A 24,950-nucleotide genomic window follows, 5' to 3' on the forward strand; every position below is an offset into this window, starting at 1 on the left:
TTACTCACCCTCATGCCATCAAAGATGTGTATGACTATCTTTCTTCTGCTGAACACAAATGAAGATTTTTAGAAGAATATCTCAACTCTTTAGGTCCATACAATGCAAGTGAATGGTGATCAGGCCTTTGAAGCTCCAAAAAGCAGATAAAGTCAGCCTACACATAATCCATTCATCTCCAGTGGTTTAATCCATGTCTTCTGAAGAGATATGATAAGTGTGGGTGAGAACAAATCAAAATAGAACTAATTTTTCACGGATCATCATTTTTGTTTGGCAGAAGAAAGACATACACATCTGGGATGGCATGAGGGTGAGTAAATAATGAGAGGGGAACTATCCCTTTAACCATCAAGCCTCCATTGGTTAACTAGCATTTTTCACTGTTGAACTGCATGGCTATGTGAGACCAGCACCAAACCAGCATGGAAATGAATGCTTGTCTAAGCTGGTCTTTTCAGCAGGATTTGGATCTACATTCAGCAGGATTTGGATCCACATTCTGGGTAAGCTTAAACTAGTATCTAATTATGCAGTTCAAAATAACACATTTTACACTTATGATGCTTACTGGAAATTAATCTAAATTTGAGAATCTGTGGTTCTGATAGCACTATATGTGGAATATAGATTGGCTCATGAGTTGAGAGGATGAGTTGGAATGTTCTACTTCACAGATGTCTTCTACTCGGTGGATCACGTCCATAAGAACTACCCCTCAGTCATCATACCTTTACAACTCCTACATGGTGAACCTAACCATCTGTTTGTGCATTTAGAATCTGACTTAATTTTCTCAATCTGGGAGTCCCTAAGTTTTAATACAGTTTGTATCGAACTTTTGATGATTGTCAGATCATTGTACTTTTTCTTTCAAACACATTATCAGGGTATTAGATTCCTCTTTAGTCTCAAAAACCTTCTTGAATTATCTAACTGCAACTAGAAAGTAGCCTAAATATTTTCTAATAGCCTTTTGAAATACTGTGATTCTTAAGAACTTAACAACAATAGCCTCAATGCCAACCCATAATATGTTCAGGTGATTAAAAAGTAAGCAGCCCTCCACTTTCCTACAATTCCTCTGTTGCCATGACAGCTTGTGCTAAGTTACAGGAAACATGTTAAAATGGCTTTATAAAGACCTATTTGAGAGTTAATGAGAACAAGAATGGATTCTTAGGGAGTGTATGTGCATTAAGGGACTGTATAACCCAGGGGTCGGCAACCTTTTTGACATGGAGCGCCATTTTTTTTTCCTGGTCAATGGCTGTGCCGAAGCCAATGATTATGATATAATCATAATTCTGCATGTGAATTTTCACAGAGCATCTTGTGAAAGTGCTTTAATGAAAGAAAACCTGTCCTTTTGTACAAAATGAGTTAACAGTTAATGTCACAAATTTGCTTATTTGATTACTGATCACATTGTTTGGAATCTTAAACATTTAGTATGTTATGTCATTCCTTTTTCAAAATCACGCATAGCACGCAAGCAACAGCGAGAGAGGAGCAGGCTATTTTAAGTTTTTTGCAACTGCATTCCAAACTACATCTTGATGGAATCCTTCCTCATGACCACACAGTGTGTTTTTGTCAGCTGAATGGGAGGCTAAACAGTATTAAAGTGTGACGAGACATGCTGCGCGTGCATGCCGATCAACTACTTAGCCCGTTTTGGTGAATCGCACCTCCAAAATCCTAAAATTTATTTCCAGGTTTAATTTATATTTTGTATAGACTCTGATTTTTTAACCCCACGATGTGGATTTATGTTATCTCTTTTAATCGTTTAATGTAATTTTGAGCGTGACCAAGGTTTAAGGAGGGTGTACCTGTATGCTTGGTTGGAAATCTCAAGGATTAATAGTGGTGTTTTCCTTATTACATCACGTGTTGTTCTGAAAGCAAAAAGAAACAACTGAAATGTATGAATGAAGGCTGTCATCCCAGGCAGCCTGACTGAAGCAAAGCTGGAGCGTTTACTCACACGATTAACCAAACGTGAAGCGCTGTAAGCTCGTGATGTGCGAATGGCAAATGGAGTCTTTTGGGTAAACTGCAGTCTCGTCACATTTTTTTTTGTTTAGTCTCCCATTCAGCTCATGAAAACACGCTGCGTGATCATGAGGAAGGATTACACCAAGATGTAGACTGGAATGCAGGAGCGTAATTTTTATAAATATAATAGTCTACTCCTCTCTTGCCGTTGCTGGTGTGCCAGTGATTACCCCTTGCATGCCAATGCTGGTATGCGTGCCATAGGTTGCCGACCCCTTTTATAACCTGTATCCACATGCGATTTTGCTGTTAAAACTTTTTTTTACTATACTCATAGCACCAATTTAAGTTCTGTTCCTAAACAGTACAACTGTTAGCCAGAAAACCTACATCAGAACAAGTGAGGCTGCTTTCCATGTTAAGGTTTTGCTGTATTTTTTTAAACATTCTATTTGTTGATATAGATATATGAGCAATAAAAACTCTGAACAAACACAGACTACTACAGTTCTCACTCGATTATTGCAACTCTACTTGGTTTTATAAAGTCTTACAGTCTTGATTTTACACTTGATGGACATCTACTGGACTCAGCTAGGTCTCCAACATGTGAGATTTGGCAAACAAATGAGGGTTTGGGAAAAGAGTCCTTCCCCAGGCCTCCCGTGGGTGGTGTGATGCTGGCTGTGTGGTGGAGCTGGAACAGGCTGGTGGTGAGTGTCCAAGCCCATCTGTTGGCTTTCTGGAACTGGCAGAACTGCAGGGTAGGTAAGGTTAAGAGTTTAGATCTGCTCATAAATGAGAGAAAATTGAACCTGGGATGCAGAATGATAAATAAAACTGTTTGCCGCCTCCGTGCGGAATGTCACAGTAATCCATATAGCGTCTTGGAAAGAATGGCCAAGGAAAGGTCGGGGAAAAAAAATGCTACAAAAACCAAATCTAAAATTGTATCTTTTATGCCAAGTAATTAAATAAAATTTTAATATTCTCCTATTTTCTTCTCCCTTGAAGTCTTCCTCTTTGTACTTGTGCTCCTTGCCTCCTTCAAATACGTAGCATTTTCAACCATGTCCTCTTTCCTCTCCTTACTCACTGTTGTTGGGGTTCACTGGCTTGGGTTCAGTCTTGTTCCACTCCTTTTCAAACTCTAGGCTGTGAATAGTGGAGGGTTTTAGGGATTGTGAAGACAGACTGAGGGAGGTGAATGCAGAGGGGGAGGAAGGAGAGGAAGAGGAAGTGGGTGAGGTAGGGGATGGAGGGGAGTGGCCATTGGAGATGTGAAGATGAAGGGTGGTGGAATGGATGCTCTGTTCTCGTCGTAAACGATGGTGTCTGAAGGTGGAGGAGAGGAGCAGGGCCTCGGATGAGAGGCTGGATGCAGAGAGGCTAGCGAGCAGTGCTTTGGCCTGGCTGGAGGAGGCCATCAGGGAGGACAGGGCCCCCTCCTGGGGGTACTTGTGCAGCCTTGAAGGCAGTTGCCCGGAGAAGCTGGCGGCTCTGGTGCTTGCGAGGAGTGACTCAGTTGCTCTGGCTCTGCTGATGTTCAGACTCAGAGCCTGTAGGCCAGATGGTGAGGACAAAGTCGAGGAAGAAAGAAAATGAGTGGGCAGAGAAGAAAAAGAATAAAGACATTGAAGTTTATGGAGGTGTTTAAGGTTTGGTTTGGCTTTGTTGTCTATAGTTTGTCTTCTCATACTTTCTTTCAAAAACACAGACCTAAGGAATGAATGAGGCTCCAGTGAATACTGGTAACTGGAAGATATTGTAGTATGTTTAATTCCCTAAATGTATATAGGACCATAGTAGGGGGACAAGGAGAACCAGGTAAAGGATTGTGGGTTTGAGTCAGGAGATGCTAATGAAGACGTGGTGAAGATGGTGGAGGTGTACAAAACTTGGTCAGGTCAGGTTGGTTCGTGTCTGCTGCTTACTGGGTCGGACGGGAATGGTTGCCATGGAGACGCAGTGGGTCAAACAGGTGAGCGCATCGGGCCGACGAACGATGGCAGGTTATACGCAGGCAGGTAACGGTGAAGAAGTGGAAGAGGAAATGCAAGAGGAAGGGGAGGAGGGGGAGGAAGGGATGGAAAGATGAAGACAGGAGACAAACACAGGACAACGTTATTCAGGTTAGGATCATTCATGCATGATGAATGATAGCCTTGTACAGAAATCTATAGCTGTGTTCCAAAACCTTGTGAGTTGCCTTGCTGTCTACTGCCTACATGATCAGCTGCCTTCTAAGGGGCTGTTCACAGTGAATGCATAATTGCATCTGTCTGTGCTGCTTTCCCATTGTTTTTCTATACAAACATGGACTAGACGGATGTCTTTCACTGTTGCACCATGTCTCGTTCTTTCAGCGTCTTGCGCAGAAGTGCCACATTTTTTTTAGATGCAATGTCAGGTTGAAAAGAATTGCGATTTTTAAAAGCGTGTCTCAAGACACCTGCATTCTGTTATATTTGTTGTGCTGCATCTAGCTATTTTGTGTAGTGCAAGAATGTGTTCCGTCTGATCGGGCAATTTCATAACCATCATGGAACTTTATAAGTAACTGATCTGGGAAACTTTCCTTAGGCAACAAATCCACACGCCACAATTGATTTCAATAGATTTAGCACGTTGCTAAATCTAATGCTAAACAGATTTAGCATATTTGATGTTAGCATGTTGCTAAGCAAACAGTGCATTACTTTAATAAGCATAAGCTACACAGCACACAAATATTGAGTAAAATAGTCATTTTACTGAACAATTTTTAGCGATTCTTTTCATTAAGTCTCTCACTGTCAAATCTAGGGATTTATTTTTTTCACATCAGAATGCATTCTGGGATTGCCTTCTCCATAAAAGGTACAAGCAATGATGGCTTACATATGAGTGTACATATGAAGCTTTAATATGCTGCCTCCGTCGCCAGCTCACTAGGTTTTGGAACAGAGCATATGTGTGGATTTTACAACATATTTCACACAAATCCACCTTACATTAGAGACATACATTACATTTTTAACACTTGCAATGCTATACCGTGTACAATAAGACTGTGGCACCAGCAACTGACCATTCACCAAGAGCTTGGCGAGGTTAGTTTAAGCATAAACACATCTCTATTACCCTCAGTCACACACAAACAATATTTCAGTCTTTCTGTAGGACAGGACATGAGAAGGACAGTTCAAACCAGTGATCCTCAGAGATCAACTCACTCTCTAATCAGTTTCAGGAGAGTTATATTGACAGCACAGAAAGAAAGAGTGAACATAGAGAGACAGTGTAAAGAGAGAGCCCACAGAGCCAGGGCCCACATGAAGTGCCAATTATTTCATCCTGATAGAGCAGAAAAGACTCTCCATCTCTCTTGCTTGTATCTCTCTATCCTTTAACCTTCTCCCTCTTTTTCATTTCACTTACCCTTTTCCAAACCTGTTGGCCTATGGCCTTTTCACCCAGCCTTGTCAAAAAGCCTCTGGAGAAGATGACCACAGTTGAAAACTAAAATAGCTACTGCCTTTGCACAGTCATAAGGAATCCTTTTCACACTTGGCCAGCTCACATACATTTTGTAATTCCTCATTTTCCCTTTAGAAAGTTGCCCATTTCAACAGATGCCACAAACCCACAGAGAGTATTGAATGAATCGACCCTTCGCCATTAGCCCCGCCCTAAAAGCATTTCTGACCAATCCTATTTTAGCAAATGTTGCCATCCACCATTTCCCAGACAAGTGTTTGCTTTTTTCCAACGAGAGTCTACGGAAGTAATGTGGGTTTGAATAGTTTTAAGCCGAATTTGATAGAAATGTAAAAAACATTGTTGGGTCACTTATAATAGTGACACGAGGTGACCTCCAGGTGACATGCATGTTTTTTTCTTTCTTTTTTCTTTTTTAAAAATCTTTAAATAATCTAGAGAAGAGCATGCTATGGATTATACTGTGCCAGCCCTCATTCCCAAATGAACATGTATAACATCAGCAAGGACACCTACATGTGCTCCAAGGTAAATTAAATGTAACACCTTAACGTTAATTCATTTTTTTATTGATTCATGTCTTAGTAAGGGAAATAGAAAATAAAGAGTTCACAGCATTCTAGTGAGTGTGTTATGAGACATTGTAAGCAGTTCTGTTCACTTACACTAATGTTATAATGGTGTGTAATCTCCATCAAAAGATGCTTTTCTCTTTTCAAGTGACAGTGATGATCTTTGCTTCAATTCTGATTCACAGTCTCCTTGGTTTTCAATCTAATTACTGTGTAATTTAACAATTTCTTTCACAATAAACATCAGATAAATATGCTTTAAAATGTCACTCTTCATTCCATCTCATGTAAGAATATTATCCATTCCGTTTATGAGAATATTTGGCCAAAAACCACGCTGTTCACTGCAATCTCCCATTCATTCCTACTGGAAGTTCTGCAAAGCTTGTCAGAGTGAGCAAATGTAACCAAGGGGGGTGGAACTTAGCAAAGGGTCAATTAATGCAGCACACAATTAAACTTATGGCCCTCTCTGAATCTAATTCAGATCATCAAGTATTCACAATTAATTTGTACCCAGTTCAGATTCAATTCATTCATTCATTCTGATGAACTAATAAATGCACGTAAAGATAGGGCGAGAGGGAGCATGCAGAGAAATGAAGAGAGTAAAACCAAGAAGGAGTGTGTAAAGTCTTTGTAAAGAAATGATGTGTTGATTTATTTTCCATCTACAGGTACGTGGGCAGCCAGGGAGAGCACTCTATTGAAAGATAGAGGAGAAAACAAAATCAAATGGATGAGACCAATAGGGACAGTGAAAAGCACAGCAAGCAGAATAAATCATAAATAAAATGAGACTGAGTGAAAAGATAAGTGACTAAATTAGGACTAAGTATAGACTAAGGCTAAGATGAAAACAGAATAAGACCAAAAGCATGACCAAGACTAAGATGAAGGAAAGACCATGGCCTGAGTTCGGAATGGCATACTACCCATACTACTCTTACTACTTCTGCTATGTCTGTCTATGGCAGAAATAGTAAGAGTAGTATAGTAGTATTCCATTCCAAACACAGCCCAAGACTAACACCAGAACAAGACCAGACAGATAGATGATCCTGTGTTTATCTCCTGCCTTCATCCTTCCATCCATTGTGGTCATAAATGTGTGTTTGTATCCATTTGCTGCTATGAGGGTTAAGAGAAAATGTAGGCATGTGCTGTCCACTTCAAAGGGAATAATTAGGGTTTGCACTGACAAGACTAAGCCCTGATTATATCCAGCTTAGCAGGAGTGCCAATAACAGCAGATATGCTCTCCTGTAATTATACCTGCAATGAACCCTCTGATCACTCTCTCTTGCCAACATCAGCCTCACTTTTCCTTCTCCATAAAATACATTCTTTTCTAATATTCATAGCCTGTTGAACAGGTGCCAGATTTATTCAATACAGAGTGAAGAGATTTACAGAGCATCAGCATATCTATCATCACTTAACTTTCAGCACTGAGGTCCTCAGCTGTCCGTGTGTACTCAGCTTTTTCTCTCTCTAATCAATCTTTTAAACCTTTCTGTTTTCTCCACCTTTCTCTTTTACTTTAGTTATGGTTTAGAGCTCACATTTTCCCAGTCCTTGTCTTTACACTTCTTCTCTCCACCTTCTCCTGAGACTCTTACGTCTCTGGTTTCTTTTTTCTTTAAGGGAGTTTAAAGTGTAGAATCCCAAATGTTCTGCAATTGGCGCACCAATTCAGCTTTTTCAAAGCACCACTTCCATCACTGCTAGAAAGTTCTCTCCCGGCGTCACTTCACTTTTGACTGACATACACAAACACTTCTCATGTGAAAGTATACTTTGCAGTAGTCTGAGCTGTGGGATGTTTTTAAATTGCCCTCAGACAGAATTTTGAATCTGTTTCATTTTGTTATCTGTTTACAGGTAATGATCTTTGATCATTCCAAACCATTTTAACACTATACTATGGATAGACCAAGACACAAAGACTAGACTTAAATTACACTGGGTTAAAATAAGACTAAGACTAGACCGGGAATAGACCACAACTAAGACCAGAGTCCAAGATGAAGGATTAAACAAGTGACCAAGACAGAGACCAAAACTATACAAAGACAGGACTAAGACTAGACCATGATGACAACCGAGACTAAGACTAGACCAAGAGTAACACATGACTAAGGATAGACCAAGACTAAGACAACACTGAGACTAGACTTAGACTATGACTTCACTAAGACCAAGACAAAGGCTAGACCAAGAGTGAGACTGGACCGGGAATAGACCACAACTAAGACCAGACTAATAATAGACCAAGTCCAAGATGAAGGATAAAACTAGACCATGACCAAGACAGGACTAAGACTAGACCATGACAACAACCGAGACTAAGACTAGACCAAGACTAAGACAACACTAAGACTAGACTACGATAAAAATACTTAGACTGAGACTAGACTTAGACTATGAACAGACTGTGGCTTCACTTAGACCAAGATCACTGAATCTAATACAGAGTCTACTCTAAACTAGACAAAGACAGGACTAAGACTAGTAAACCAAGAGTAATAATAGACCAATGAACAGACAGACAGACAGACAGACAGACAGACAGATAGATAGATAGATAGATAGATACTCATACCTGCTGTTGACCCTGGTTCTTAAGGAAGTCATCTCTCTGTTTGCTTGTTTTGCTCTTTTCTGATCCACTTTGCTGCAGGTGTTTTAGACGAGTGAGTGCCTTACCATCACCAGTCTGCGATAGAGTAGAGAGAAGGAGAAACAGATGTTCTGTGCATGTTTTGTAATATTTCCATCCAGATTTCATTTGCTAGTGAAGTCAGAGGAAGTGCCGTAGGAAAACAGGATGCAGGCAGACAGGCTAATAGTGATGTGTTTTTATTAGGACACGTGCAAGCATTTCAGAGCAATTATCTCTTTCTTTCTCAGACACACAGATACGTATTACCTGCTATTCCTTGTATTAAAATCAGAAACTATAAATCAAATTTGACAAAATCTCTCTGCAAAAAACTTGCTAATTAACTCTTTCTCTCTTCCTCCCTTTGCACATATTACCTACACAAGAACAAGCACAAGACCAAAGTCACATCCAGCCAAATGCCCTTTTAAAGCTTTAAGGAGGTCCATTAGCTGCATTTTATGTAAATGAGAGTTTCACTAAAAACATGGATCTCTGTACGAGGATCTAATGCCTGCAATCAGATGGACTTGGGTTGCCAGGCTCCATCTGTCCGATGAAAGTAGCGAGCAATAGCAACCAAGAGTGAGGGCATGAACACGATGAGAACAATACCATAGCTAGGAGGAATGATGCAATGTTGGCTTGTATGCAAATGTGTGGGCTGAAAGCAGCTCGACACAGTGGAAAACACAAGTGACATCGTCCAAATCCTTCCCTGCTGTCACTCACGAAGATCTGCCCTGTTCTCAGAGGAGCTGAGTAATACACATGACGTCTGGTAGATTGCTGCTTCATAGCATGCTCACACAGAGTCTGTTTTACCCTGACAACTACTCTCCAAAGACAAATGAGGCTATGAGGCAAATTCAAGTGAAGAAATCTGCATACATTATTCTACAATATCACATTTGTGTAGTTTGGTTGTACTAAGACAAAGAACTTCCCTTTTCTCTATATTTTTATTATGCGAGGAAAACACATAAAATAATTTTAATGTCAAATGTGCTCAAGAAAATAAGACAGGAGAAAGTAATGAAATTGCAGTCATTTTAAGAGAGAAAGAGTCTAGTGAAGAAGACACATAAAACAAGAAAATGTATTGTCGAAAAACACAGTAATAGGTATTTTCTACACAGTACAAACATTAGAGACTGGAGGCAAACAATTTATCGAAGCATCAGCTAAATCTATGCAAAACTGGTATAGTTGAGGCACAAAGGCAAAGAAACTAAAGACTTTCCACCAGAGCACAGAGATAACAAATATAGCTGAGAAGAAGCTAACGGAATGGTTCACCCAAAATGAAAGTTATGTTAAACTTTACTTCAACAGAACACAAAAAGAGGATTTTTTTTTTTAAATGTCATGATCACTTATTTCCATACAATAGCAGATGATAGTGACTCACTTTAAAGCAAACAAAAGTGTCACAAAAAATGGTAAATGGGAAACATTAAGTCGTCATTCACTATCCAATCAAATCAAATCATTGACCAACTTATGTATACAGAGCCCACATTAAATATGTGACATAATACTAGTTCACGAGACCAACGAGGTTTGATGTTATTGACATGTCACCACATTTGAAATGGGCTCTGTATACATGAGTTGATAAAGGATTTGATTTATTTGGCTTGATAGTGAATAATGGCTTAAATTTTGGTCTTTTTATCATACAAAGTGATCATACACATTCAGAAGACTTGAAACACATGAGTGGCATGGACTACTTTTATGCCCCTTTTGGGTACTTTGTTAAGCTTTAAAGTGAGGCACTATCAACTGCCATTATATGGAAATCAGTGATCGCTAAATTACTTCAAATATATGCTTTTGGGTTCCATGGAAGAAAGTCACATGGGTTTTGAATGACATGAGTAAATAATGACAGAATTTTAATTTTTGGGAACTATTCGTTTAACATGGAAACAACAGAAAGGCTGAAGGTTGAAGAAGACATTGAAGGCGAGGTTGAACCTTGGCTGTTGATGTACTGATGTAAGTAGGTTTAGGTGGGACAGGGGGTCTGTTTACTTCGCCTCCATCTTCAGGGCTTTGTGCTGTATGTCGAGTGCTGCTGGATATCTTTAGGGAGCTGCTGATGGTGGAAGAGCTCTGTGGCTGGGCAGCAATGGGGCAGATGTTCCCTGTGTGAGGGTCTGTGCTGAACTCCATCAAGCTAAGCTCCAGCTCATGAATGGTTTCCTCCAGACTGTCCAGCCGACGGTAGGTGCTGTGGCAGATGTCTTCCTTTTCCCCTCCAACACCCTGAGTTCGGATCAAACCCACATGAGATGTCTCAGAGGGGCCGTTTTCCTGCAAGACTGACGATGTAGTTTCCGCCTTTTGGCGGAGAGTCCCTGGCCTCTGATCTCTTGATGTCTCGTCTTTCAGCTCTCTCTCTGCCTCAAGAGAATCCTGGAGCCTTGGCTCCCTCCTCAGAGGCTGTTTAATTGCTCTCTCCCTTGTTAAGTGTGGCCAGGACTGGGCCACATCCTGAACAGGAGTCTGCCTTGTCTGTGGCTCCCTCTGGGCCGCATCCAAGTCTTGTTTCCATAGTGACAGACTGGGAGTCCTGACAATGTGGCTAAAGTAACTTACTCTGATGTCATTTCCAGTTACATTGTCTTGTATTGTCTGTGCACTGTCAGTAACATGTGGTGCTGCAGATGGACTGGCCTTAACCGAGTCCTCTGAAGGGGATGTGGGGAGTGAGTTACATTCAGTCAAGATTATCTGGGGGACCAAAGTGGGGGACATTCCATGCTGCGTCTGGAATATAAAAGCAGTAATTTGATGTATAATTCATAAAGATTCCCAATAATTCAGCTTTCCAATGTTTTCTACTGTTATTGTTACAGTGTCTAAAATGAGCTAAGCGAAGATTCCTCTGCAAAATCGTTGGACTGTTCAAGAAAACCAAACAGAAAACACACACACACACACACACACACACAAATATGCACACTTATGTTCACACTTACAGGTCACAGAGATATGTCTCATACACATATAAAAAAACCTGCATTATTCAGATGAAATCTGGGCAAGTCTTACCACATCCAGAAGTGGGATGACATATCAAACCTCTTCAAAGTCGAGTAGAGGAAAATGGGGGATTTCAAAACACTCAACCCACTTACAAACTCACACACATTGTGTGTTGTGACAGGTTGTGATTGTGCTCACTGGTGATATGGGAATATCTTTGTTTTGTTGTGACTATGAGCATCAAAACACACTTTTAATATCTTAAAGTTGAGTGCAGTGAGGGTTTTTCCTATATATGTGCAAGTCTTAAGTTTCTGAAAGTCCCTCTGAGAATTTGGGGCAAACAAGTGAAGCACATGTGTGTTCATGCATGAGTGTGCAGAGAGCAGCAGTCCACACTAGCTTGCAGTACGAGCTGTTACCTGTCTTGTCGAGGGCACATAGGGCAACAGTTGTAAACTAGAGGGTGGAGGGTATTTCCTGGGAGAGGGCACGGGGAGGGTGGGAGTCAGATATCGCTCAAAAAGCTGAGCCGTCAGGGAGGTTGATGAGAATAAAAAAAAAAAATTGGGTGCACAATTTTAGTTCAGTCAAACTCAGTACTCCTCATGACACTAGAGAACCTGAATCTAAGACTCAAAGCATTTAAAACACGCACTACACATCCAACACTGTAAATCTCATAATGCATTTAATAAAAAAGTTCAAAGTCTTATTGATTTACAAGCCCTATCTCTATAACTGTCAGATAATATTACTTGAACCCAGAGGTGTAGCAATCACAACAACCAGGTGGCAAGGGACATGTCTCATCATCATTTACAAATGCTATTCATTAATTTGCCATTTTTAGGTGAAAAAAGTTACATTTCAAGTGCACATGTTGTGTTGCCGCTAGCATTTTTACATTAGCCAACCTCTTTCCAACATTTCTTTCTCAAATAATGTACAAATTCTCAGTGTGGGCTGATGGTAAAGTATTTAACTCACATTTGCAAAGTGCTATCTTGACGGAATTTTTGGTAGTTGCCACATTCACCATGCATAGATTTTTAGGCCATCTTGAGGGATAGACTTGCAGTCTCTTCAATGGCAGGCATTACTTTTCCACAACTCATGTTTTCTAGAGTTTTTTGTCTACTGAAATTTCTTGCAAAGATGTTTTTTTTCAATGTTTCATCAGCAGAACGATCCAAAACACTTTAAACAACATTGCAACACATTGAAAAGACTGTAAGTCTATCCCTCACAGCCTCGTTGTCATTCCCATCAAAAATTAAAGATGCCGCTACTGTGAATAAGTTCCATTCCCTATCTGTCACTCACTCGACATTGTGTCGATGTAGTGACACTAGGGGTCACACTTGGGAGCCCGAGACACCTCTGGTCTTTGATAAAAGGCCAATGAAAATTGGCGAGTGGTATTTGCATGCCACTCCCCCGGACATACGGATATAAAAGGAGCTGGTATGCAACCACTCATTCAGATTTTCTCTTCGGAACCGAACGGTCATGCTCACTGAGCTGAATTCCTACTGTTCATTCACTGGATCTGATGGTGCATTTCAGCGGCTTCTCCCTCCTCTGCACTGGTGCACTGCAGAGAACACTCCCGGGCGCTTCGGCAGAAAAAGAGAGTATATTTTCTGAAAGAGTTTATTTCTCTAAAAGAGTATATTTCTCTAAAAGAGCGGCACACACGGAACGTCTTTTTAAAGACGCGTCTTTTTAAAGATGCCTTTCCGATTGTGTGTTATTCCTGGTTGCGGGATTATCTCTCAACTTCGGATGGTCATGATCACTGTCTTTCGTGTCTGGCCACGACCCACACGGAGGCAGCGTTCGTGGATGGTTCATGTTCTCACTGCGAGAACATGACCATGGCAACGTTGCGGTCGCGGCTTGCTTGCCACGGCTCCCCGCCTCGGTCCTTCTACCTATGGGTTTGAGGCCAGCGCGGCTAGCACTGAGGGCGATTTGGGGACCCCAATGGGATCGCCTCTGCTGGGTTTCCCCCCGTGGACCTCCCATTCCCCAGCACGCTCGTCTGCCTCGATCGGGCTTCCGGATGGGTCAGCCGGCTCGTCTCATGGCGAGTCTGGCCTCTTGTTCGGAGCCCGCGAAGATGATGAGCTCTGGAGCGCAGCATTGGAGAGCAGGCTTGACCAGTCGGATGCAGAAGCCTCAGCTGAGCTCCCCCCTTCGGGGACGATTGCCCAGTCACAGACTGATGCAGAGATGATGGACATGCTTTCCCGGGTGGCCGCGAGCGTCGAGCTAGAGTGGAAAACTCTGCTCTCCCCTGAACCCTTGCGGCTCGATGATTGGTTCCTGGGCTCGTGGCGCCGCTCAAAGCAGCCATGCCCCGCTCCAGTGCCTTTCTTCCTGGAAGTGCACGAGGAGCTGACGAAATCGTGGGGGGCACCTTTTACTGCCCGGTCCGGATTCCTCAGTTCCCGCCCTCACTACACTCGATGGCGATTCCCCCGGTGGATAAGGCGCTTGCGGTGCACCTATGCCCGCAGAGCGCCGCCACCTGGCGCGGACGCCCAAAGCTCCCGTCCAAGCCCTGTAGGTTCACGTCGTCCCTGACGGCTAAAGCCTACAGCGCTGCTGGACAAGCCGCCTCTGCCCTGCACGCCATGGCTCTCCTGCAGATCCACCAAGCCAAGGCGCTAAAAGAACTGCACGAGGGTAGTTCCGCCCCAGATCTGATGCAGGAACTGCGCTCGGCGACTGACTTCGCTCTCTGAGAGACGAAGGTCACGGCATGGTCTCTCGGGCAGATGGGTATTGTATGCAACCACTCATTCAGGTTTTAAGGAGGTTAGAAGACCACTCCATCCTCAGGTGGAGGGCCGGGTGGAGAATCTTTTGTTGCCTTTTTGTTTGATTTCGCCACAATGTCTTCAAAGTGGCTGCAGTACCCAACATTTCAGCAAAAGAGCGGTTTCCTCCTTCCCTGGGTCACATATCCAGTGTGCACGGTCGTCATCACGACTACCGTCCACAGGTTTTTCCTTGCAGGATTGGTGCTCCAGCGGTGGTCTTCCCACCCCTGAGCTCCCAGCTGTGGCACAAATCCGCCCCTGATGTGACAGTCTCCACGGGGCACGAGAACAGGCCTCTTCCTCCCCCGTCCCAGGCTGTTCCGGTGGTGGTCACAAGGAGCCAGGTAAATGCTTCGATGTCCCTAGACTCAGCACGGCCACGACGTGGTATGGCACCTCGAGCTCTGCCCCGCCGCGAGGCCCCACCTGCCATTACGTCCAACGACGTTGTCCCCTTGGTCCCCCTTGCGCGGAACTTGGATGCGTGGCTTGCGCTTTCCAATCTGTCGCAATGGCTGGTCCAGACCGTCTGACTCGGCTACGCGATTCAGTTCACCAGGCGCCCGCCCAGGTTCAGCGGTATCCACTTCACCTTTGTGAAGGACGAAAACGCTGCTACCTTGCGCGCGGAGATCGCTACCCTCCTACGGAAGGGCGCGATAGAACCTGTCCCTCCGGCCGAGATGAAGAAGGGGTTTTACATCCCCTACTTCATCATACCGGAAAAAGGCAGTGGGTTGTGGCCAATCTTGGACCTGCGAGCACTGAACCGAGCTTTACACAGACTCCCGTTCAAGATGCTGACGCAAAAAACGCATTCTGGCGAGTGTCCGGCATCAAGATTAGTTCGCGGCGGTAGACCTGAAGGACGCGTACTTCCACGTCTCGATTCTACCTCGACACACCCTTCCAGTGGTTTGCATTCGAGGGTCAGGCGTATCAGTACAAGGTCCTCCCTTTCGGCCTGTCCTTGTTTCCCCACGTCTTCACGAAGATCGCAGAGACAGCCCTTGCCCTGTTAAGGGAAGTGGACATTCATATTCTCAACTATCTCGACGACTGGCTAATCCTAGCTCACTCTCGGCACATGTTGTGTGCACACAGGGACTTGGTGCTCTCACACCTCAGCCGACTAGGGCTTCGGGTCAACTGGGAAAAGAGCAAGCTCCTCCCGGTTCAGAGCATCTCTTTCCTCGGTTTGGAGTTGGACTTAGTCTCTTTGACAGCACACCTCACGAACGAGCGCGCCCAGTCGGTGCTGGCCTGTTTGAAGGCGTTCAAGCAGAAAACAGTGGTTACACTGAAATTCACAATAAAAGTGATTTGATTTGAATTCTTTCAGAGGCTCCTGGGGCATATGGCATCCTCAGCGGTGGCCACCCCGTTCGGGTTGATGCATATGAGACCGATTCAGCACTGGCTTCAGACTCGAGTCCCAAGATGGGCATGGCGCCGCGGGATACATTGCGTGGTCATCACGCCAGTATGTCACCGCCTTTTCAGCCCTTGGACTGACCTCTTGTTTCAATGGGCAGGTGTTCCCCTAGAACAGGTCTCCAGGCACATCATGGTCACGACAGATGCCTCCAAAACGGGCTGGGGCGCTGTTTGCAATGGGCACGCAGCCGCCGGCTCGTGGACGGGCCCGCGACTGCATTGGCACATCAACTGCCTCGAGTTGTTGGCAATTCTGTTCACCCTGCGGAGGTTTCGGCTGTTGATCCAGGGCAAGCACATGTTAGTTCGGACAGACAACACGGCAATGGTAGCATATGTCAACCGCCAAGGCAGTCTGCGCTCTCGTTGTATGTCACAACTCGCCCGCCGTCATCCTCTGGAGCCAGCAGCACTTCAAGTCGCTGCGAGCCAATCACATCCTGGGGAACCTCAACACTACAGCGGACACGCTGTCATGGCAGGTTAACCTCAGGGGAGAGTGGAGACTCCACCCTCAGGTGAAGGGCGGCTGTCCCCTTCCACCTTGAAGGTGTACATTGCCGCCATAGCAGCACACCACGACGCAGTCGACGGTAAGTCCTTAGGGAAGCACGACCTGGTCATCAGGTTCCTGAGAGGCGCCAGGAGGCTGAATCCCTCCAGACCGCGCCTCGTTCCCTCATGGGACCTCTCTGTAGTTCTTCAGGGTCTACAGAGAGCCCCCTTTGAGCCTTTGCAGTCAGCTGAGCTTAAGGCACTCTCCCTGAAGACTGCCCTCCTGACTGCGCTCACTTCCATCAAGAAGGTAGGAGACCTGCAAGCGTTCTCTGTCAGCGAAACGTGCCTGGAGTTCGGTCTGGGCTACTCTCATGTTGTGAGTGCCCAAGGTTCCCACGACCCCTTCTAGGGACCAGGTGGTGAACCTGCGAGCACTGTCCCAGGAGGAGGCAGACCCAGCCCTGTCGTTGCTGTGTCTGGTGCGTGCTTTATTCATCTATTTGGATCACACGCAGAGCTTTAGGATCTCTGAGCAGCTCTTTGTCTGCTTTGGTGTACAGCAGAAATGAAGCGCTGTCTCCAAGCAGAGGATCGCCCACTGGCTCATTTACGCCATAGTTATGGCATATCACGCCCAGGACATGCCGCCCCCGGTAGGGCTACCAGCCCATTCTACTAGGGGTTTAGTGGCTCCCTGGGCCCTGGCTAGGGGTGCCTCTCTAACAGACATTTGCAGAGCAGCAGGCTGGGCAACACCCAACACCTTTGCAAGGTTCTACAACCTCCGGGTGGAACCGGTTTCATCCCAGGTAGTGGCACGCAATACAAGCGGATAAGCCCGGGATAGCCGGCCGGGTGTATCGCTTGCACATAGCGCCTTCCATCTCTTCTGAGCTGAAGACGTGCGCCATTAATTCCCAGTAGTGTTCACAAACTATGTTCCCTGGTTGACTTCCTCCGAGCCCTGTGGCAGTCGAGTTTTCGGAGAGACTTGCTGCCGGCCCAGTACACATGCTATCTAAAAGCCCTGTTCTGGGGTAGGTGCTCCGCATGTGGTGGTTCCCTGTAAGGTAACCCCATGCGATATATATCTTCCGCTAATTCGTTTCCCTGTTGGCAAACTGCATCTTCCTTGGGCAGAGCCCCTCTGCCCCAGTCTCCATGTTTGTAGTAACTCCTCCCCTGTTGGGTAGAATCTACCTTGAGACTCTCCACATGGTCGTCAAGACCATGTGACGTATTTTTTCCACTTAAATATCCCCCCCTCTCTTTGAGCGAGGTGTGGTCTCTGCGGTGTCCTCCCCTTGGGAGGGACACCCCCCGACTAGACCTGGCGGCCCAGTCGGATAATCCCCCTTCTTTTTTAGGGAGTGGAAAAAAAAAAGAGTGTCTCTATCTTTTGGGTAGTCGACTTGTCCCCAAAGGGCCGTTCGACACTCATAATTACGTTGAGGGAGTTTACGTGTCGACCTGTTGTGCTGGCTACGAGGCACACAGTGGTCTGCCCGTCACACACCGCCAGTTCACGTAACACAGTTCAGCCAGTTGTAGCGTTTCGTATAGGGACCCCTAGTGTCACTACATCGACACAACGTCGAGTGAGTGACAGATAGGGAACGTCCTGGTTACTTGCGTAACCTCTGTTCCCTGATGGCACAATGCTAAACTACCCGCTGAAATGGCCGGACCTTGTCTCGGCTCCTCAGCATAAAACCTGAATGAGTGGTTGCATACCAGCTCCTTTTATACCCATATGTCCGGGGGAGTGGCATGCAAATACCACTCGCCAATTTTCATTGGCCATTTATCAAAGACCAGAGGTGTCTCGGGCTCCCAAGAATGACCCCTAGTGTCACTACATCGACACAACGTCTCATTCCCTCCATCAGGGAACGGAGGTTACGCAAGTAACCAGGACGTTTTCCAACATTCCACTTTTTTTTTATTGGTTAAAAAAGTAAGTGCACTTTCAGTGTGAACACACTACTCACACTACTTGCACTACAAAAAGGTGTAGAATAGTGCAGAAGTATGTGATTTGTAATGCAGCTCTAGATTTGCACATTTTCTGGCCATTGCTATGCAGTTGCTAAAGTGTTCTAAATGTTTTTTTGTGTGTTGGTATGCATTTGCTAAGCTGTTTTGGGTGACTGTTAGGGTGTTCTTGCCCAATTGAAAGTCTCTATCATATTCTGATCCCTAGATATAGCTCGGGTGCCTCCCTTAAAGGTGCACTCTTTAGCTGGCTCTTGCTTGTCCCATCGGTCCCAGTAGTACTTATTGTTTTGGACTCTATACTGACACCCAACTTCCTGAATACTAAAAGTTTGCTTGCTGCTGCTTCACACCGAAGATGTTTGTTTATCTTCTGTTATTATTTTTCTGTTATGGACATTTTTGGATTTAATCCAAAATAACTTTTGTGCGTTGTTGCGCGCTGGACTGTGACCGTGCAGCCGGGTCTCGATCGCGACCTTTCTGCCGGCTGTAGGTCGCTGTGTACTTGCGATTGGCGTTTGACGTAGCACCATTTATCTGTTATCGCCACCGTGAGAGCTGCAGGATGTAGCGGTTGGTTTCATAACTCACTCTTGTTTGGACATTTTATCTTTTCACTTGCACTCATTCTTTTTGGACTGTCTTTTTGATCACACTCCTGCTGATACCATCACTCTGGACTAAACTGTTGACTCAGGCTCCGGTGTTGTTTGTAGTAGGTGTATTGTGTTTGTTGTTATATTGTTTGGTTTGCTTGTTTTGTTTACATGTACTTTTATGCTTGAGCCTTGGCTGGAAGCGCTATATAAAAGTAAACTTGTTATTATTATTGTCATTATTAATAGTAGTAACTCAGTCAATTGCATGACACAGTGTCTTGTGCTGTCAACATGGCAGTGCCCATGAGGGGGCGACCCGCTCCATGTAAAATTAAACATCTTTTTATTAGGTTTCTGATATGACTGGAGACTTTATCTCATGTGAGTGTACATAATTTTCAACAAATTCTAAAAAATGATATTTAGGTCTTTATGTGTAAAAATTTTAATAAGCAAAAACCTACTTTTTGCACCTTTAATACTGTATATATCTATGTGATTATTTCACCCGTTTTATTGTCTAGTTTGCAAAAATCATAAGTGTGATGAGAATTACCAGCAAGCACCACTTATTATTATGGATCGATAAACAATGTTTGGAGTGAATTATTATGGAGTGATAACCCTGTTGCAAAGACAGCATGGCCAATGTGGACCAGCATGGAAATTCACGCTGGTGTAAGCTGGACCTTTCAACAGCATAATCCCTTATTTAAATGTTCATGAATATGTATGTAGAGTGCACGTCAGTATTATGTAAGTTGAGAGTTTGTTTTGAGAGGCAGCTTAAGAGCCTCATTAGTTTTGATAGAAGGGTCGGCATAGTGTCACTGCAGCAGATCCCAAATCTCCAGAGATCTCCACAGGGTTTCCAACAGAGACATGCAGGGGCACGGAGGACAGGGGACATTTGATTGCTTACCCTGTCATCCACTCAACCAAAAGAACAAAATCTGTCCGCTTGTGTGTGTTAATATTCCTTGGAGTGAGTGTATGTATATGTGTGTGGGTTGCTGCTCTAAAGCAGGTCAAGCAAGCCTAAAATCCACACCAGCACAGCTCAAGTGGTGTCATTCTGTCGAAGCACACTGTAGTGACCCCCTGGCAAAAAGATGTTAATATGTCAACTGAGACAGCAAGATGAGTTAATACACAATTAAAGATCTTATACAAATATTTGAAATGTGCTTTAAAGTTGTTAAAATGTTAATGCATTTCTGATCTGGAGATAAAGCGCATGTGTAAGTGAGATGGCATATATTGTATATAAAAAAGTTTTATGTTATTGATTCTATGTAAAATTAGATTAGACACAAATGGCATACTACAATGCACGTCCGCTTATGTCTGTGTATTTACTGTATTACTTTTGGATAGGCAGAAATATTGATAAACTCTACATATATTCACACCTTTAATCCTTTACCCATTCTATTATTAGAAATCACTTTTTCAATGCTGGCTTATTATTGCAGTGACCCCTTCACTATACTGCACTTAAAAACAAAACAAACTGTGGTTGGTTGCTTTAAGTGTCAATCAGATCGTCTGTTCCTGTCTAAGTGGATGATTCATAGCAGAATAAGCTGCAATGAGGATTAGGCTATATGGCACGAGTCAAAAGACTAATGTCTAACTAACAGCATGACATCACTTTACATCAGTACTTGACAAGACATTCCTAAACCACTCATTTGCACTAAAATTGGTCATGAGCCAAAGAGCACAGACAGAGATTCACATCTCCCTGTTAATGTGTGCTTAATGAACGGGCAAACCAGTCAACCGGTTGTACCCACCAATGTGTGTGAACGTGTGAACATAATTGTATTGCTCAGTGGGTGTGTACCAGACACATCTGGTGCTTGTGACATATGGACATTAATCATGAACATTAACACCTCTGCTGTTAGGGTACAGATGGCTGATGGGACTCATCAGAAAAGACATGTGCTCACCTCCAGCTCAGCAGCTAACTTCTCCTCGTTCCCATCCTCTCGTTCACCAGCGATGGTTGGAGGGGTGGAGGCCGGCCGGGGGGCTTCAGATACACTCCTCCTCAGCTTCACGTGTGGCTTCTGAGACTCGGTCTCCTCTGATTCAGATTTCTGTTTAGATAAACACATACACTCACTGAGTACTTTATTAAGAACACCTGTACACCTACTTATTCATGCAATTACTTAATCAGCCAATCATGTGGCAGCAGTGCAATGCATAAAATCATGCAGATACGGGTCAGGAGCTTCAGTTCACGTTCACATCAACTATCAAAATGGGGAAATAATGTGATCTAAGTGATTACGAACGTGGCATGATTGTTGGTGCCAGACGGTCTGGTTTGAGTATTTCTGTAACTGCTGATCTCCTGGGATTTTCATGCAAAACAGTCTCTAGATTTTACTCAGAATGGTGCCAAAAACAAAAAAACATTCAGTGAGCGGCAGTTCTGCAGATGGAAACACCTTGTTGATGAAAGAGGTCAACGGAGAATGGCCAGACTGGTTCGAGCTGACAGAAAGTCTACGGTAACTCATATAACCACTCTGTACAATTGTATTGAGCAGAATATCATCTCAGAATGCACAACACATCACACATTGAGGCGGATGGGCTACAACAGCAGAAGAGTAGAAGTAGGATGCGCATATCCAAACACTAAGGCAGATGCATGATCAAAAATGTACAAAATTCATGAAATAAGAAAAGAACGACACACTGCTATAAATGCTCCCATGTAATTTTATATAATAGAACAGACAGCATTTCAATCAGGCAGTCTACAACAGCAGAAGACCACGTCGGATTCCACTTCTATCAGCCAAGAACAGAAAGCTCAGACTGCAGTGGGCACAGGCTCACCAAAACTGCACAGCTGAAGACTGGAAAAATGTAGCCTGGTCTGATAAATCACAATTTCTGCTGAGGCACACAGATAGTAGGGTCAGAATTTGGCACCAACAGCATGAATTCATGGACCCAACCTGCCTTGTGTCAACATTCCAGGCTGGTGGAGCTGGTATAATGGTGGTTGGAATGTTTTTTGGCACACTTTGGGCCCATTAATACCAATCAATCATCGCTTCAATGCCAGAGCCTATCTGAGTATTGTTGCTGACCATTTGCATCCCTTCATTGCCACAACTTACTCATCTTCTAATGGCTACTTCCAGTATGATAATGCACCATGTCAACAAAGCAAAAGTTGTCTCAAACTGGTCCATGAACATGACAATGAGTTCACTGTTTTTCAGTGGCCTCCCAGTCACTGGATCTGAATCCAATAGAACACCTTTGGGATGTGGTAGAACGGAAGATTTGCAGCATGAACGTGCAGCTGACAAATCTGCAGGAATTGTCTAATGCAATCATGTCAACATTTACCAGAATCCCAAAGGAATGTTTCCAACATCTTGTGGAATCCATGCCACAAAGAATTGAGGTTGTTTTGAGAGCAAAGGGAGGCCCTACCCAGTATTAGAATAATGTTCCTAATACAGTGCTCAATGAGTATATATAGAAAAGACAAATCTGTATATGTGCTTTTGAAGCGGCATATAATAGAAAACAGGATATTTCTTGCGCTTTTAAAATAAAAGAGTTAAATTCTTAAGAGATCTTATTTTTGATACATACTCTAATGTTCCTAACGTAAAGTCCTCTCTCCAGTCAAAAAACACTGTTTATTCAGCATTTAGTAACTTAGGTAATTATAACAGAGGACTTTTACATAAAGTAGCCTACTCTCAAAGGTAAAGCAGTACATACAGCCTTTAATGGGTGAAAATGGTGGAAAACTGCTTTTGGCTCAAAAAGCCTTTTCTACATGTATAACTGGATTTCAAATCCACATAAAATGCTACATGTGTAGAACATGTCGCCTAAATGTTAAAGTCATCACAAGTGAATGTAACTCAAAAAATTTAAGAATCTCCCTTAAATTCACCTGACTCACAGGTGATTTATCACCATGGGATCAGCTGAGGCAATAAAGAAAATGTCAGCTATAACTAACACACCCACAAACAAAGTTGGCTTTTATGAGATGCTCAACCTAAGCTTGATATTACTGAGAACCTGCACTCAAATAAAATGTGATGTAGTGTGTTCCCCTTATTCTATTAGGAGCCTGTGTGTTTCCCTTTCAGTAAGAGTTTGCATACACCGATCAGCCACAACATTAAAACCACCTGCCTAATATTGCGTAGGTCCTCTTCATGCCGCCAAAACAGCGCCAACCCGCATCTCAGAATAGCATTCTGAGATGCTGTTCTTCTCACCACAATTGTACAGAGCGGTTATCGGAGCTACCGTAGACTTTTTGTCAGTTCGAACCAATCTGTCCATTCTCTGTTGACCTCTCTCATCAACAAGGCATTTTCGTCCACAGAACTGCTGCTCGCTGGATGTTTTTTGTTTTTGGCACTATTCGGAGTAAATTCTAGATACTGTTGTGTGTGAAAATCCCAGGAGATCAGCAGTTCCAGAAATACTCAAACCAGCCCTTCTGGCACCAACAATCATGCCACAGTCCAAATCACTGAGATCACTATTTTCCCCCATTCTGATGGTTGACGTGAACATTAACTGAAGCTCCTGACCCGTATCTCCATGATTTTATGCACTGCACTGCTGCCACACAACTGGCTTATTAGATAATCGCATGGATGATTGTTGGTGCCAGATGGGGTGATTTGAGTATTTTTGCAGCACAAGTGGGACCTACACAATATTAGGCAGGTGGTTTTAATGTTGTGGCTGATCGGTGTAAATGTTGCTGCAAGCTTGCAGTAAGAGTTTGCATAAATGTTGGTGCAAGCTATGGACACATGCATGAAAATGTGCATATGCGTCCACAGTCTAGTCTTTAAAGACCTCATGAAATCAAAAGAATTTTGTGGCTCTTAGTCAATGTCTTTTAGGTTTAATGTCATCTACATGCTAGTGTACTCTTAAGAATTGACAAAATTAACTATTAGCAGATACATATTTTTAAAAATATTGATGACTCATCTTACACTCAGGGGCATATACAAATTAGAATGAGAATTTCCACACAATAGAAAATACATCAACACAGGAAAGAAAAATTTACTTGTCAAGCGATTTCATAGGATCTTTCAAGAAAAATTGCATGCATAGATTACCCACACATGTATAATCATTTGTGTATTGCTGTGTGTATGTCACCAGTCACCTTTATACTCTTTCCAGGAATGATCATCTCTCCGCTGCGTGTAGTAAGCCCAGGGGAGGACGGGAAACTCCTACGGGGAGGTGGAGGAGGGGGCGATTTTGAGGGCTTCTCAGTTCGATACCTCGCCACTGTCAGCTCATCGGAGCCCCGTCTGGATCCGCCCTCTTTACTGGAGAGTTTATGCTGAGGTTTATTAGGCCTGTGCTCTGGTGTGGCATTGGTGCTAGTTGGGGTCTGGTTCTGGATTTGGTTCTGATTCTGGTTCTGGTTCTGAGCAGGTTTGATCTGCTTGGCAGCAAAGTCCAGATCTGGAATGGCCTTCATGAGCTCAGCTTGAGTCTCTTCCAGCAGTCGATTAATGTCCTGAGCACTGTACTGAGTTAGACTGGCTCTCTTTTCCTCCCAGTCTCTCTCTGCTGCCTGAAGAGACACATGGATAAAAAAAATGAATGGTTCAAAACAGCTAGTAACAAGCTGAATTGTAAAGGCCTATTCACACCAAATCAAAAATTTTAGCATGTAAAACATATATAACAAGATTTTAAAACAAGAACAATGCATCTCTATCAACTCCTTCCTGCGATTAACTAATGTTTTTAACTTGTAAATGTATTTAATTGCTTGGACTGTGAAGAATATCTTCAGGTATCCTAACTTTTTTAAAATATATTTATA

The 24,950-nt window shown here is 43.6% G+C and overlaps 1 protein-coding gene across 3 annotated transcripts in view; it reads right to left on the minus strand.

Annotated features, from left to right (window-relative positions):
• Positions 1–3,705: 3,705 nt before the first annotated feature.
• Positions 3,706–24,950, minus strand: part of LOC127451828 (SRC kinase signaling inhibitor 1-like) — a 212,628-nt gene continuing 191,383 nt past the window's right edge. The window contains exons 16-20 of one of the 3 annotated variants that reach the window (XM_051716794.1): positions 24,276–24,695; positions 21,037–21,186; positions 10,702–11,496; positions 8,659–8,772; positions 6,078–6,756 (exon numbers count right to left, since the gene is read on the minus strand). In XM_051716794.1, coding sequence (XP_051572754.1) covers positions 6,607–6,756; positions 8,659–8,772; positions 10,702–11,496; positions 21,037–21,186; positions 24,276–24,695 — 1,629 coding nt within the window. In that variant the 3' untranslated portion in view covers positions 6,078–6,606. Of the gene's footprint in view, positions 3,935–6,077; positions 6,757–8,658; positions 8,773–10,701; positions 11,497–21,036; positions 21,187–24,275; positions 24,696–24,950 lie in introns of those variants that run through there. The other 2 variants (XM_051716796.1, XM_051716795.1) reach the window with 2 other exon arrangements.

Source organism: Myxocyprinus asiaticus, chromosome 14, assembly GCF_019703515.2.
Source record: "Myxocyprinus asiaticus isolate MX2 ecotype Aquarium Trade chromosome 14, UBuf_Myxa_2, whole genome shotgun sequence".
Taxonomy (NCBI): Eukaryota; Metazoa; Chordata; class Actinopteri; order Cypriniformes; family Catostomidae; genus Myxocyprinus; species Myxocyprinus asiaticus.